This window comes from Vicia villosa, linkage group LG4, assembly GCF_029867415.1.
Source record: "Vicia villosa cultivar HV-30 ecotype Madison, WI linkage group LG4, Vvil1.0, whole genome shotgun sequence".
Lineage (NCBI taxonomy): Eukaryota > Viridiplantae > Streptophyta > Magnoliopsida > Fabales > Fabaceae > Vicia > Vicia villosa.
In genome coordinates this window covers 108,893,557-108,908,579 of record NC_081183.1, presented here as the reverse complement: position 1 = coordinate 108,908,579, position 15,023 = coordinate 108,893,557, and the positions used below count along the sequence as shown (strand labels likewise).

General features: G+C 33.0%; 2 protein-coding genes across 2 annotated transcripts; one reads left to right on the top strand and one right to left on the bottom strand.

Annotated features, from left to right (window-relative positions):
- Window positions 1-1,154: 1,154 nt before the first annotated feature.
- Window positions 1,155-5,002, bottom strand: LOC131595049 (nucleosome assembly protein 1;3-like). The gene is made up of 12 exons (XM_058867277.1): window positions 4,821-5,002; window positions 4,685-4,728; window positions 4,385-4,480; window positions 3,535-3,627; window positions 3,295-3,370; window positions 3,149-3,210; window positions 2,861-3,045; window positions 2,596-2,773; window positions 2,470-2,513; window positions 2,143-2,341; window positions 2,005-2,019; window positions 1,155-1,604 (listed from the first exon to the last, which is right to left on the bottom strand). Exons 1-12 carry the CDS (start codon window positions 4,864-4,866, stop codon window positions 1,536-1,538), a joined length of 1,107 nt encoding a protein of 368 aa, XP_058723260.1. The 5' UTR covers window positions 4,867-5,002; the 3' UTR covers window positions 1,155-1,535.
- Window positions 5,003-9,449: 4,447 nt separating this feature from the next.
- On the top strand, window positions 9,450-10,795 carry LOC131597645 (uncharacterized). The gene is made up of 4 exons (XM_058870329.1): window positions 9,450-9,493; window positions 9,553-9,958; window positions 10,037-10,126; window positions 10,502-10,795. Exons 1-4 carry the CDS (start codon window positions 9,450-9,452, stop codon window positions 10,793-10,795), a joined length of 834 nt encoding a protein of 277 aa, XP_058726312.1.
- Window positions 10,796-15,023: the final 4,228 nt, after the last annotated feature.

Below are 15,023 nucleotides of genomic sequence, written 5' to 3'. Positions count from 1 at the left end.
AAAAAACGAGCAAAACGACAAGTCCGCCAAGTAAAATGGGCATGAAAATCATGTCCGCCCCGCCAAGGTGGCGGTTGGGCACATAGGAGTAGGGGTGACAAAACAGGTCGCCCGCCCCGCCTAAAACCCGCCAAAAAGCGAGCGAAACGACAAGTCCGTCAAATAAAATGGGCATGAAAATCATGTCTGCCCCGCCAAGGTGGCGGGTTGGCATGCAGTGGGACTGCCCGCTTATTTTATTTTATTTTATTTTTTAAATAGATTAATAGTCTTTTTTTAACTTTCACTTATTTTTTAGAACAGAGTTTTATAAAGCATCTTTTAAATAAATCTTGCCTAAAAAAATATTGCATATATTTATAAATAAATGTATAGAATAAAACCAACAAGAATTTGAATTATTTAGAATTAACTAAAAAAGACAGGCTTAAGGCGAAACGAACTTAACAAATAGGTGAGGCCGACTTTAGCGGACGGCGCGCTTTGGCGGGACGAGCTTAGATGGGTGGCGGGTTTTGGCGGGGCGGACTTTGGTGGGCGGCAGATCCAAAATCTCAACCCAACCCATTAATTTTTTACGAGTGCGTAGGCCGGCCCGATCGACCACCGCCCATATTACCACCCTACATAGAAGAGTTAGATTATATTCTTTATATAAAGATATATAAACACCTCTTCCAACTTAACTAGAGATTCCAACCCTTATATAAGAGAGTTAAATTATATTCTTTATATAAAGATATATAAACCGGATCCCAAACTTTACCATGCATTGCAATTGCAATCCTACCCAGCTAAAAAATATATAAACAAACTAGAGCATAAAAGATAGACATAAGAAAGCTCATTTTATCATTCAAATCATTTTTGGTTTCACAAGAATTTACGTGACTTTTATTGGAAAAGTAATACCTTAATTTAAATTTATTTCAAAGAAAAGAAAATTATAGAAAAGATAATGGAAAAAAAATCTAAACCTAAATATTTTATTTTAACTTAATACCTTAATTTAAGTTTATTAGTACTTTACTTTAACTTTGATATTTATTTTTAAAATTTTATATTACAGATAATTGAAAAAAAAATCTAAATCTTGCAAGAAAAAATATAACATTCCAAATCTCATTTTCTGAAGTAAAACTGAATACAAGCAATAAAATTGTAACATATCGAATGCACTTAGAAGAAAAAATCATTACAATTTTTCTTCTCACACGAAAACTTGTAGCAACGTTTTGCTATTCAAAGTTTTAATATTGGTAACAATCAAGCACAAACTTTAAGTATCTAGGAAGGAGACCTAAAATTGAAGTACCGATAAATCACAACATACCCTGACTATATAACACCATCTCTCCAAAAGGAGGGGGACAAAAAGGAGCAATAGACTCAAGAAATTCAGACTATAAAACTAAGGGGAGGAAAATGAATTAAGGACCATGAAAAACCACATGAAATTGAAAACCCTTTTTCATCAGGCACTAGGATCCCAAAACAACTTTCAGCATAGCAGCATCACACTCTGAATAAATAAACTACTGCTGCTTGCACTCTGGTGGTCTTTCACCCTGCTGACCATCGCCGAGTTGAGCAATTCCGCTCTTCTGAAAATACATAACACGAGATGGAAATTAGGAAAGATGTACTGTTGATCACTGATAGCATAAAATAGTGGTTGTTTTGAACTCTATGCTACTGTATTATACAATTGTGTTTTTGTGCCGCCATTTGACAGCATTTTCTAAAAGAGTGTAATAGTGCCGTTTTTAAAATCTGCTACACAAGTGTAATAAGAACAATGGTAGCAAGAGAAGGGCTACCAACACTTTCTTTGACATTCTTTTCAATGCATCAGATAAAATACATTAGTGGAGAAAGTCTCAGACAGTGTTGCTAGCACTTCTCTTGTTGGCAAGCAATACACTATCAAGCAAACAAATTCAGAAAAGAAAAAAAAGTCCCTAATATGATTTCATTAAGATCACAAAGTTAAAATGGCTTTACCTTACTAGCAGATGACTGCAGCAACATTCCAAAGGAGATTAACACAGGACACAAAAACAATCAAGTTAATTCAAGTTCAAACATTAATTAAAAAGAACAAACCAACATTTCAGCAATTCAATTCAATCAAGATTATACCTTCTTTTTAGTCTTAGTCTCTTCCTCCTCTTCATCATCATCATCATCTTCGTCCTCATCCTCATCTTCATCATCCTCCTCACCATCATCGTCCTCATCCTCATCTTCATCATCCAGGTCTCCAAACTCCTCTCCCTGAGCAGCCTCCCCAGTAAACCATGATACAGCATGGGGGATAATCTTATCTCTTATTGTTGACCTGAAGAAGCATCAAAACTCAATTAAGGATAGATTCAATATTACAAATGAAAAACAGATTCTGAGCATAATACAAGTTGGATACATAGCTTCGACAAAAGTAAAAGACAAATAGGCAATCATGCTTACCCAATGTCATAGTCTTGTTCCATCTGATTCTGAAGCTCCTCAGCCTGTTAAAAATTAAATTAAATAGTTCAAGCAATAGTATATTTCATATTTATATTTGGCCTTGAGTTTAAGTAGGTGCCATACCATATCTTCATCAATGTCTTCATCATCTTCAGGAACTTCTGGTGGATTGAAAAAGTTAAAGAAACTTTCACAGGTTTCAGTCTTGGTAATTGGTTTAGCATTCTTTGCACCCTTCTTGGGCTTTTTCTTCAAAATCTTTTGGGTCAGGCATTTTCCTGGAAGCCACTGAATTTCAGTCCTGCAAAACCAAAATGCAGCAAATAAACCTTACAAACTGTGGAAAACTAGCAGTACAATAGCACAGGTAAAAAGACCGGCAGCTTACCCAATAGCCTTCTCCAGAATAGGCTCGTCCTCATCAACCATATGGTAGATTTTGGTCAACACCGAGTTTGAGAAGTAGGGATTGGAATCGAAAAAAAACTCAAGTTTGAATCCTTTAGGTTCTTCAATCCTTGTCCACTTGATATCTTTGAGAAACTTGAGAGCACCTTCATCGCGCTCTGTAATCTATTTTGTAGAGAAGCAGGAAAACATCATTACAAGAATAATTTTACGACTAATAAATCACAAGGATTTAATGAGTTAAATGCTGAACACTTTTTGAACTTACCTCTTCACCCAAGACATCATTGTTTTTCATAGCATTGAGCCAAAATGAAGGCACTCCTTTCTCTGCAGGAATTACAAGAAAATTGCTGAGATAAAGAACTAAAACAATAACTTCAATAGTGTAAGATGTCAATTCTTAGTCACTACCTTTGTCTTCTTCTCCATCAGTAGTTTCAACTGCTACCCCATCCACTTCAGTGGCACCATTCACAATATCATAGCGCTGCATCCAATCATTAATAAATCCAGTGATTAAAGATATTATATCAAATATTCACATAGAAATCAGATTGAATAATTTTAAACTCGAATAGCAGAAAAATCAAAATCATGATTAAAATAGACAGAGTTTCTATGAATATACAATAAAATGAATCTTTAGGATACCTTAGTGTACAATGGTTGATACAAAACTTGGTATTTGGCTTCAAGGGCAGCTCTCTCTTCCAAAAACTTGGCCTCCAATTCATCATGTTCACTCTGTACAGTTATAAACAAAACCCATCTTAGGAAGATCAGATACAAACTACAAGAGCAATTGACAGATCCACTTAACATATCATAAAGGGCAAACTCATTCGTTAATTCAGAATTTAGAATCAAAGCTATTTTAACCCACACAAGATAAGTTATATAGTATGGTTACATTTTCAAATATTATAAATAATAGATTACTAAAAGTATAAAACAATAATGAAATAGTCTTTCCAAGTGTATAATGTTAAGATTGGAACAAATACAAGGTTCAGAAATCAGCTATCCCTGTTGAATGATAATTTTTTCGAATTTGTGAATTAAGGTGATACATTTTATTCAACATAGTGATTTCACTAAGCAAAGGAGTGTCTCGGCTTAACAGTTACAGACAATGCTATGAGTCTGGAAGCACCCTGATGCACCAGAACTTGCAAAAAAAACCTTAGGATCAATCCAACAAACAAGGAATTTGCCAAATGAACTTTAAATCACAAACTTTATACTCAAATCAAGTCAACTTGATGTTGTTATAGTTCAAGAATACAGAGAAAACAAACACTGGAAACAAATAAAGAAATTAAACAAACAAGTAGCAGGTTAAGTTTCATGATAATTTCACTCAATCCCCATTGGCTAATTGATTAACTGGATAATAATACACATAAGGTGGTTAAGTTTAACAATTAAGCATTAAACAACACATATTAACCATTAAAACCATCATCAAATCAAAATTAAAAAAAAAAATTAAGAAATATACCTGAATCTCTCTGAGAACCTCAACACGCTTCCTAACAACAGGAGACAGACTCTCCAAAACATCAGAGTGCTGTCCAGCAAGACTTTGTATCTTACTCTACACATATTCAATCAAACCAAAACAAAAACTAAATAAACAACACTTCACAAAATCATCAAACCATAAACCCAACGCAAAAAACAAAACAAAAATGAAAAAGTTTAGGGTTTTGTCAAAATTAGGGTTAGCTTAAAGAACGAAACTTCACAAAAAAAAAAAACATTAGGGTTTACAATTGAAAAGACCAAGAAACATGCAAACCTTGAGAGCGTTGACTAGGTCAGCCCGATCCTCTTCATTGAGAGCTACAAAGAAAAATCAAAAACCAATTAACCAAATTACATCAAAAATACATCAAAAAGATTGGGGGAAACACGGGTATTGAGAAGAAGCGTACCGGAACTGAGATCTGAGATGTTGAAAGCCTCTTTGTTGTTAGCCATTGAGAAAGGGAAGAAGAAGAGAGGAAAAAAGCAAAACCTAGAGGGAGGGAGAAGAGGGTTTTGATTGATTGTACTGACTGGAACTGCTCTCTAATCCTATGTTGGCTGTGCTTTTAAAAGCCCTTCTCCCTCTCTTCCTTATTTGTGGATTTATTAATTATTATCATTACTAGGGTTTCCTTCTTTTTATTTTTTATTTCTATTTATTTTTTTTATCAAAAAGTTTGGAAAAAAAATATTAATATTTAGGTATGTTTGTAATTTATTTTTTTTATAAAAAAGTTTGGAAAAAAAATATTAATATTTAGGTATGTTTGTAATTAGTAATTAATTAAAATAATTATTGTTATTGAGTTTCCTTTGTTTTATTTAGGGATGACAACGGGTCGGGTCGGGTGCGGGTTTCACACTGTCCAAACCCGCACTCGAAATCGACACCCGAACTCAAACCCAAACCCAAATGTTGTTCGGTGACAAAATAACACTCACGCCCACACCCGTTGGGTTCGGGCTTTTTCATCCAAACCCGCGGTAAAATACATAAAATATATTTTTCCTACGACTTTCCACAATATTATATATATATAGGTTGCATCTAGGGTGAACCATCACTCAAATGGTTCACGGTGAACCATAAAAAATAACCATCAGATTAATGAGTTCTACAATATGTTATAGTGTTCTATTCACACATAATAATTCTTTCTTTTTTTTTTATTTATTCTTTCTTTTTTTTTTCTTTGCACGTTCCCAACCACCACTATGCTCCTTAATTACAACTATTTACTCTTTTTCTCTTTATTTTCATAATCTCTCGTCTTCTTTCAAAACCATGCCAGTGTCATTGGTTTTTTTAAGAATCTTCAAAAAAAAATTATTTATTAAGGGAACCGGAATGATAAAATAAGATTTGTGAGTAACCGAATGATGCTGAGTACCACTTCTATTTGATTATCCATCTTAAAGGGTTTCATGAATTTGAAACCAGATGTATTTTGTTCAGGGTTAAATTTTTTTTGGCAGATTCCCAATTCCAATCTTATAAAAATGAACCGATTTTTAAATTATAATTCTATTTTCAATACTTAATTCATTAAAAGGAGAGAATATAGTTAAATTAAAAAACTATATACTACTAATTTTCCGATTATTTTTTCTTCAACTATTGGAAATGGATTATGATTGAATGATCTGAAATGCCAATTTGAATTTCGTTTTGCTCCTTCTGAAATTTTGTGATTTGAAGTTATTTAGAATTTTCTCTACCTGTTGTAAGACTAATATCACTGACAGACAGAAAGTTATCCAACTTGATTTGTTGAAATTTTTTAGACAGGCGGCAGCCTGATACAACAACCTTGTTGTGCAAGCGGTTGAGATACTGATATTATTTACTAGAGGAGAGAGAAATATGGTGGGATGATATGAGAGATTCAATATAGTGCAGTAAAACTAATAACATTATATACTTACTTATTTAATCTAACGGTGAAATTGAGTGGTACATGGGTGAGGGATTTAATTGAACCTTCACCATATATATATATATATATATATATATATATATATATATATATATATATATATATATATATATATATATATATATATATATATATATATATATATATATATATATATATATATATAATTATATTTATATATTTATAATTATATTTATATATATATATATATAAATATAAATATAAATATATATATATATATATATATATATATATATAAGTGAAGCGGGTGTGATTTCGGATTTCGGGTGCGGGTTTCACACTACCCAAACCCGCACCTGAAATATCGGGTGACACCCGAACCCGAACCCAAACCCATTCAACTCGGGTTTTCACCCGTTGATTCGGGTTCGGGTGCGGTGGGCCCCGCGGGTTTGGATTTGCTTGCCATCTCTAGTTTTATTTTATTTTTATTTTGCAATTAAAACTTTATATTTAATTTCAATAAAAAAAATAAATTTAAGTATAATGTTAAAGAGTTTGAATTTGTTCTTTCTAGATTTAGGAATTAGTGTTTGCAATTGCGCACAAATATATTTGATTTATAAAAAAAGTTTGTTTTATTTATATATCTTTGTTTATTTTTATCTAATATATAATATTGTCTAGTCCTTTAATATAACTTTCTCTTATACATGTTTGTTTGTTATGTTAAATTTTAACTTTAATTCTATAAAAAAATAGACAATATAGTTAGTTGTATAAAATAGACATTATTATTTTAATTTTAAAATTTGGATCTTTATTTCAAAAGATAAATGGTTGGATCTTACGGGTCTATTGGATTGGGAGTAAATGGAAGGGGAGGAATATTTAATAGTTTATGTGTTTTGTTCAAATTTTAAGAGGGGAGAGGAGAGATAGATGGACGTGAGGGAAGGGAAAGGTTAGGCCAGGTCTGACCTTTCTAAAAATCTGGCATGGCCTGAAAGCCTATTTAAAAACTTGTTTTCCATTAAAACTTTCAAATAGTTTATTTTACCTATAAAGTCATATAGGACAGACAATATATGCTTATATAGGCTAGCATATTTAGCTTATTTTCTTAATTATATATATATATATATATATATATATATATATATATATATATATATATATATATATATATATTGTATTGGCAAAAACGTACAGGCTTGTGTGTTTCCCCCTACAAATGGTGGGAACACTCAAAAGCCTTAGGGTGCGTTTGATTTGTTAAAAAATAGGGACTGGACAGGACAAAATTATTTGTCCACCGTTTGATTTAAAAAATAAATAAAGGATAGCACAAATAAAGGAATGAGGGACTAGACAACTATCTATTTTTTTGTCACTCACTTAAGTGCTGGACAAAATGTTGTTCCACGTACAAATAAATAAAAATACTAAATTAACCTTTGGATCCTTATATTCAGCAAAACACTATTGCTCTTAAAACCTAACGCCTCTTCTCATAAACGGCAGAATACGACGTCACAAACTCCATAAGCAAGTGGTCACCTCTTTAATTTATGAGTGAAGACTCATTTTGGTCCCTCATAAATATTACATGAGTCAAATTAGTCCCTCACAAAAAAATTGACCCAACTTAATCTCTTACAAAATTTAACCGGATCATATTAGTCCTTCTGCTAACATTTTTCTCAAATCGGTTTTTTCTACTTCTAAACCGGTTCTTTTCATACTTTTAAACTGTGACTGGACTGACACGTTATATTTTTTTTAAAATACTAAATTAATTTTTATTTTTAATTTCATTTTTAAACAGTTATCAATGAATAATATCAAAAACACCAAAATTATTTCTTATAAAGTAATTTTTAAACAAGTAATTTCCATGATTTCTACTAATATTAACAAATTCTATACATAAATTTTTACCTATGAGGTCTCAAATCCAAGTCCCTTCAAGTTAAATGATTTTCACTTTACAACTATACAAATCAATTTCTATCGTTAATAAAGTGACTATCATTTACAACTAGAAAAATCAATTTCTATTGTTAGTAAAGCGACTATTATTTACAGCAAGATAAATCAATTTCTATTGTTAGTAAAGTGACTATCATTTACAACTAGATAAATCAATCTCTATTGTTAATAAAGTGATTATCATTTACAACTAGACAAATCAATTTCTACGGTTAGTAAAGTGACTATCAATAACAACTAGACAAATCAATTTCTATTGTTAGTAAAGTGACTATCATTTACAAATAGACAAATCAATTTTTATTGTATTTAATCTGAAGAGACTTAGGTTCGAGACCATATTGATACAAGTTTTGTATTTTTTATTTTAAATTTAGAATTGTTTAAGATTAACCACATGGGCCTGAGTTCAAATCCTTATAAGAAACAATTTTGGCTTTTTTATATTATTAATTTATAATTGTTTAAAAATGAAATTAAAAATAAAAAATCAATTTAGTATTTAAAAAATGAAAAATAAATAAAATCCAAAGTGGCAGTCCAGTCACGGTTTAAAACTAGAAAAAAAATCGATTTGAGAAAAATATTAGTAGAAGGACTAATATGATCCGGTTAAATTTTGTAAGGGATTAAGTTGGGTCGATTTTTTTGTGAGGGACTAATTTGACTCATGTAATATTTGTGAGGGACCAAAATGGGGCTTCACTCTTAATTTATTGTCCAGGTACTTTACTTTGTTAATTAATTGCTCTAGTTTCCTTTATTATTTATTAACTCTTCTCTGAATATTGTTGGTATAACATAATAGGCTATAATTTGTATTTATTATACAATCTTTCCATTCCATGTGTTTTCTAATTTTTTTTTATCCTTTTCCATGATGTGTTCATTCACTCATATTGTTATAGTAAACAAAACAAAAATATTAGCACATACGAAACAAAAACGTTACCACCGCTAGCACATACGAAGAAGAAGAATTTCATTTCATGTTTTTCTTTAATCAATATTTTAATATAAGGAAACATTAGCATTCTTCATACATCATACATGTACATAATAACTAATAAATATTTTGAATGTAGTTAATTTTTTATATTTTTATTCATCATTAATTTTTTAATTATTTTTTTATATGTAGTCGAAATGGATGATAACCAAAATTTTCATTATCTTCTTGTTTGGAGGATGTATATTCAGATTCTAGCCATGCACGTTGTTGGTTTTTTTTCTTGAATTTTGTTTTAAGTGATAATTATGAGAGAAGATCTTTGAATGAAAGAGTTTTAGCAAGATACGAGTCACGTAGAGATGTTTTGGAATCAATTACTAGTACGAGTGATTCTCATTGCATATGGGAATTAAGAATGTGTAGAAACACATTTGCACATCTTTGTGAGGTTTTAAGGGTACGAGGAGGATTAGTGCAACTTGGACAAGTAAGTGTTGAAGAACAAGTTGCAGTTTTTTTAAATATACTCGCACATCACACAAAAAATAGAAGTATTCAAGTTAGATTGTCTAGATCAGGACAAACAATTAGCAGATATTGTCATAGAGTACTGGCCGTAGTTTTGAGATTACGAAATGATTTACTTGCCAAACCAGAACCTATACCTCAAGATTGCTCTGATGAAAGATGGAAATGGTTTAAGGTAATAATTTTTACCTAGTTATCTTAATATATTCTTCTGGTTAAGCAAACTAATCTGGATCATATATTAAAATTTTAGGGTTGCTTAGGAGCTTTAGATGGGACTTACATAGCAGTGACACCGAGTGTTTCTGACAGACCTAGATATCGTACGAGAAAAGGTGGACTTGCAACAAATGTCTTAGGTGTTTGTACTAGGGATATGAGATTTATATATGTATTAGTAGGATGGGAAGGATCGGCTTCAGACTCTAGGGTATTACGTGATGCAATAAATAGACAAAATGGACTAAGGGTTCCAATTGGTATGACAATTTCTTCTCTTTTTTGTTTGTTTGAACATGATTACAAACAATGAGTTGTTGTTAATATTTTAGGTTCATATTATCTTGTTGATGGTGGATACACTAACGGTGAAGGCTTTCTTGCCCCATATAAAGGTAAACGATATCATTTGCAAGAGTGGGGCTCTGGTCGTCGTTCACCTCAAGACCGTGAAGAGTTGTTTAATTATAAGCATGCTCGAGCGAGAAATGTGATAGAGAGATGTTTTGGCCTTTTGAAAAAACGATGGGCTATATTGAGAAGCCCATCGTTTTATCCTATTAGAACACAATGTCGAATGATCCTTGCTTGTTGTTTATTGCATAACTTCATCCGCGTGAACATGGCAATGGATCCAGAAGAATTTTCTCCATTTGCAGAAGATGAGCTACCTTTAGGAGAAGAAACAATCAATATAGTGGAAACTATTGAACCTAGTAATCAATGGACTCAAAGGAGGGATGTGCATGCTCAAGAAATGTTTACAAAATGGAGGAATAGACATAGGCATTAGATAGAACTAGTTTATTATATATGTATTTTGGGTATGAATGAATTGTGAACTTATTGCCATGTGATTGCATAATCTTTTTTTAGATTCTTTTATGTTTTGAATGAAGCTGAACTTATTATCATGTGATTGTCAATATCTTTTTATGATTTTTTATTAGATTTATTTTCTGTTGTTGCACTTGCGAATGATATTGGTTATTACAATTTTCTTGATTTTTTTGGTATTTAGAAATGGAAAATGAAGATGGAATTATAAGTGAGCAATCAATGAGTAACATTAGAGTTCGACGTAATTGGAGTATAATTGAAGAAGAAACTTTACTCACTATATTAGAAGAGATGGTGGTGGCTGGAAACAAAGGAGAGAATGAAACATTCAAGACTGGAACTCATGAAGAAGTTTGCAAGAGAATGAAAAATAAAATTTCAGGAATAGCTATCAATGTGAAACAAATAGTTAACAAGATGAAGAGGTGGTCAACAAAGCTGAATGATGTTGTTGACACGATGAACACTAGTGGATTTGGATGGGATGATACAAAAAAATGTGTCATTTGCGACAGCAGTCAAGTATTATCTCAATATTTGGAGGTATTTAACATATACTTTATACAATGTTTTGTTTTGCTATGAATAATTTATCATTTGAAAATATATATTTTTCTTGCAGAAACATCCCAAAGTTGGAAATCATGTCAATAAAGAGTTTAAAGAGTTTGAGAGATTGCAAGGTATTTTTGGAAAAGATCGTGAAAATGGTCGTAGGGCCGATGATGGAGGTGAAAATGAAACAACTGAGAATCATGTTGGTGATAATGATGAGTCTGTGCACCAACATGATAATTCACCAACTTCTGATGGAAATGTAACCCTAGGACCATCTTTGAAGCGACCTCGACGTGATCAATTAGCCACTAAATTTTTGGAGAGTTTTAATAGCAAAATGGAAGTTGTGACGACTGATTTTGCTAAAGTTGTAGCCAAACTTCCAGATCCTTCAAAGCCAGATCCTTCAAAATCTGACTTGGTTGAAGAGGTTAAAAAATTGGGATTAACTGATGAAGAGGAAATTGACTTGGTGATTAAATTTTCTCAAAATCAGCAGTATGAAAAATTCTTTTGGGAGTTTGGAGGTTCCCAAAGAATGTCTTTCGTGAGAAAGATTATGAGAATGTGATAAAATTTAAAATTTTGATGATGTCAGTTGAAGATTATGTTTTAATTAAGATTTCTTTTGAACTCTATCAACATTAGACTTGGTTAATATATTTATTTAGTCTATGTTTTGGATGGTAATTTTATGTATTTTTTTTAATGATTTGTTTTTAATTTATGATATACTTTGTAATGATTTGGTTTTAATATATTTTGTGTCTTTACATAGTGAAAAATTAAATGTTAAACATTACAAAGGGTATTAGAGTAAATTTTGTATGATTTTGTCCAGTACATTGGCATATCAAACAAGAGACAGTACAAAATTGTCTGTCCTGTGCATCAGATATCAAACAGGAGATAGTACAAAAAGTTATCCTGTAACTTAGTCATATGTCCAGTACTGTTCTGTCCAGTACACATTCTATTACAAATCAAACGCACCCTTAGACAAGCCCTGTACGGTGGTATTTTGTGGTGGTCTAGAGGTCCTGCTCACGTGAGGTGAGAGACTCTGTTATTTAGTGGTATGCTTAGGTATAAGCCTATGTGGGGTGTGATTTATATGGCTTAAGATATGTCATTTTATCCCATGGTGGAGAAGCATTTATAGAGGCCTTTTGAGCCTAGGATTCTCTTGAAAAGGGACACCGCCCACTCAGTCAAAGGTGGACAGTTGAATCCTTATTTCCCAGAGGGGTGTGGGTCAGTTAATAATCATGACTTCTCTACGCCCAAGAAATGTATTATCCCACGATTAGGCGATAGGAAAACCTTGGGAGAGGCAATACCTTCCATGGGGCGACATGTTATCGTCGCCTCTTCTGGGGAAGCCTACAGTCATTTCCATATATGGGTCTTTTTACAAATATAAAACTATGTAGTCCCTCAAGCCATAGGCTTTTGATATGTGTCTGATCTCACCGAAGGAAACGTTAGGTCCCTCATACGAAGTTATTGTTAGACGCTGGCCTGAGGATCTAGAGGGGGGTGAATAGATCTCACAGAGTTTTTCGGAATTATTTCGAACTAAAGCGAAAGCGGTTCTGAATCGACTTGCGTCAATTCCGGACCGTTATTGCAAGGGTCGTATATGTGACAAAACCACAAGATAATTGAGATTTGTGATGAAGTGATATGTTATCGAATCAATACGTTTCACAGCTGAAAAACAATTATCTTCTAAATTGACAAACTTTGGTTTGCAATGCAGTAATAGTGGAATAAGCAAAACGATAAACACTTGGTGATAATGTTCAAATTGATGATGATTCAAGATGTGGTGAATTGTGATGTTTATGCAGAACTTTAATTCACAATTTTAACACTTGAATCGTTAATCAATTTTGCAATTATGACCAAATATGAACAGAACGTAAATGAAAAGATAAAAGCGACAAGAACACGATGTTTGTTCAGGCAGTTCGTCGATCGTCCTCGCTACGACTACGTCTGCCCCCAATTCCAAATGGGAAATCTTCCATTAATGTTGAAAGCAGTTTATACAAAGAAGAAAGCAAAGCGATAAACAATAAACCGAATTTGTCGATCCTTTGAATCTTCTTCCCCCTTAATCTTGAACCAGATCAAGGTGATCCAAGAGCTTCACTTGATCCCTTTTTTGCAGTGTCTTGAATTGCCTTGAACCCTTGTTCTTCAATCTTCACACTCAGATGGATCCTCGATGAAACCTCTTGATAAAAACCCCCAAGAAACACCTATCTTGGAGGACAAAACCCTCGGATTTTATTCACCAAAAACCCCACAAATCTTCACCCACTAGGAATCTTCAATTCCGTTCCATGGACGTTATCGAACTCGATCACTAACCCTCAACGCAAGTATGATTATGTGTAATTGTGTTGGAGATGACGAAGAACGAAGATGAGAAGCCTTTGTGTATCTTTCAGTCGTTGGTGTTGTTTCCAATAATTGAACATTGGACAATATATATGAGAGCTTTTCAGTTGATGCAGAGAAAACCAGAAATTTTGGCAGTTTTGATCAGATAGGTCGACCTAATTTAGGGCTGGGTCGACCTAACAGAGCTGCATATCCTTTGGAAGTCAGTTTTGATCAGATAGGTCGACCTAATTTAGGGCTGGGTCGACCTAACAGAGCTGCATATCCTTTGGATGTCATTTGTTCCCAGTTAGGTCGACCTGTCAAAGAAGTAGGTCGACCAGAATCCACTTCAGATGCGTTTTGGGGAAATTTTCTCAGATTAGGTCGACCTAGTTGTTGTGTAGGTCGACCTAGCAGAATGATATGTAAATTTCTTCATTTTAGGTCGACCTGTGCTGGGAGTAGGTCGACCTGACTGCTGATTTTCTGAGTTCCTCTTATTTTGCTTGTGTTGAGTCGACTTGTATACATAGTAGGTCGACCTGCTCTGTTATGAGTGACCAAAGCTTACTTTTCTTTGAGTTCTTCTGCTTGTACCTTGTTGCTTGTATGCTTGTTGAGTTTGCCATGAATCAAAAACATCTTTGTGAGTGTGATCTTGTATTCACATACTCCCCCTTTTTGATGATGGCAAACCGGTAGTAGAAGCTTTGGCAATAAGTGGTAAGAGCTCCCCCGTACACTCAGCATCTATTTACCCAGCTGAGCTCCCCCGTACACTCAGCATCTATCTCCCCCTTTGACAACATCAAAAGAGATACAAGAAAAACAGCAGAGGAGAGTAACGAGAGAAACATAGATAACACGCTAGCATTCATAGTATAGTAGATAAAAGGTAGATAGTGATAGCATGAGAGCCAAATATGTTTAAAGGTGTATTAAAGATGAGACACATATATGAGCAAGAGAGATATATGTATGAAGTCACTATAAGCATGTTAATTGATAGCATATTATAGTATCAATAATATTTTTGGAAGTGAACAACAATTACGTTACCGCTTTCTCAATATGTAGGTGTCAACTTTAGTGGCAGCCTTTAGTCAATGTGGAATGACGCCTGGCTTGATAATGAACTACCTTTACGCTAAGAGAAATGTTAGCAGAAAAAAAATATATATAAAGTAAAGGAATAATATTAAGAGAGAACAAACGTAATTAGCCCAAAT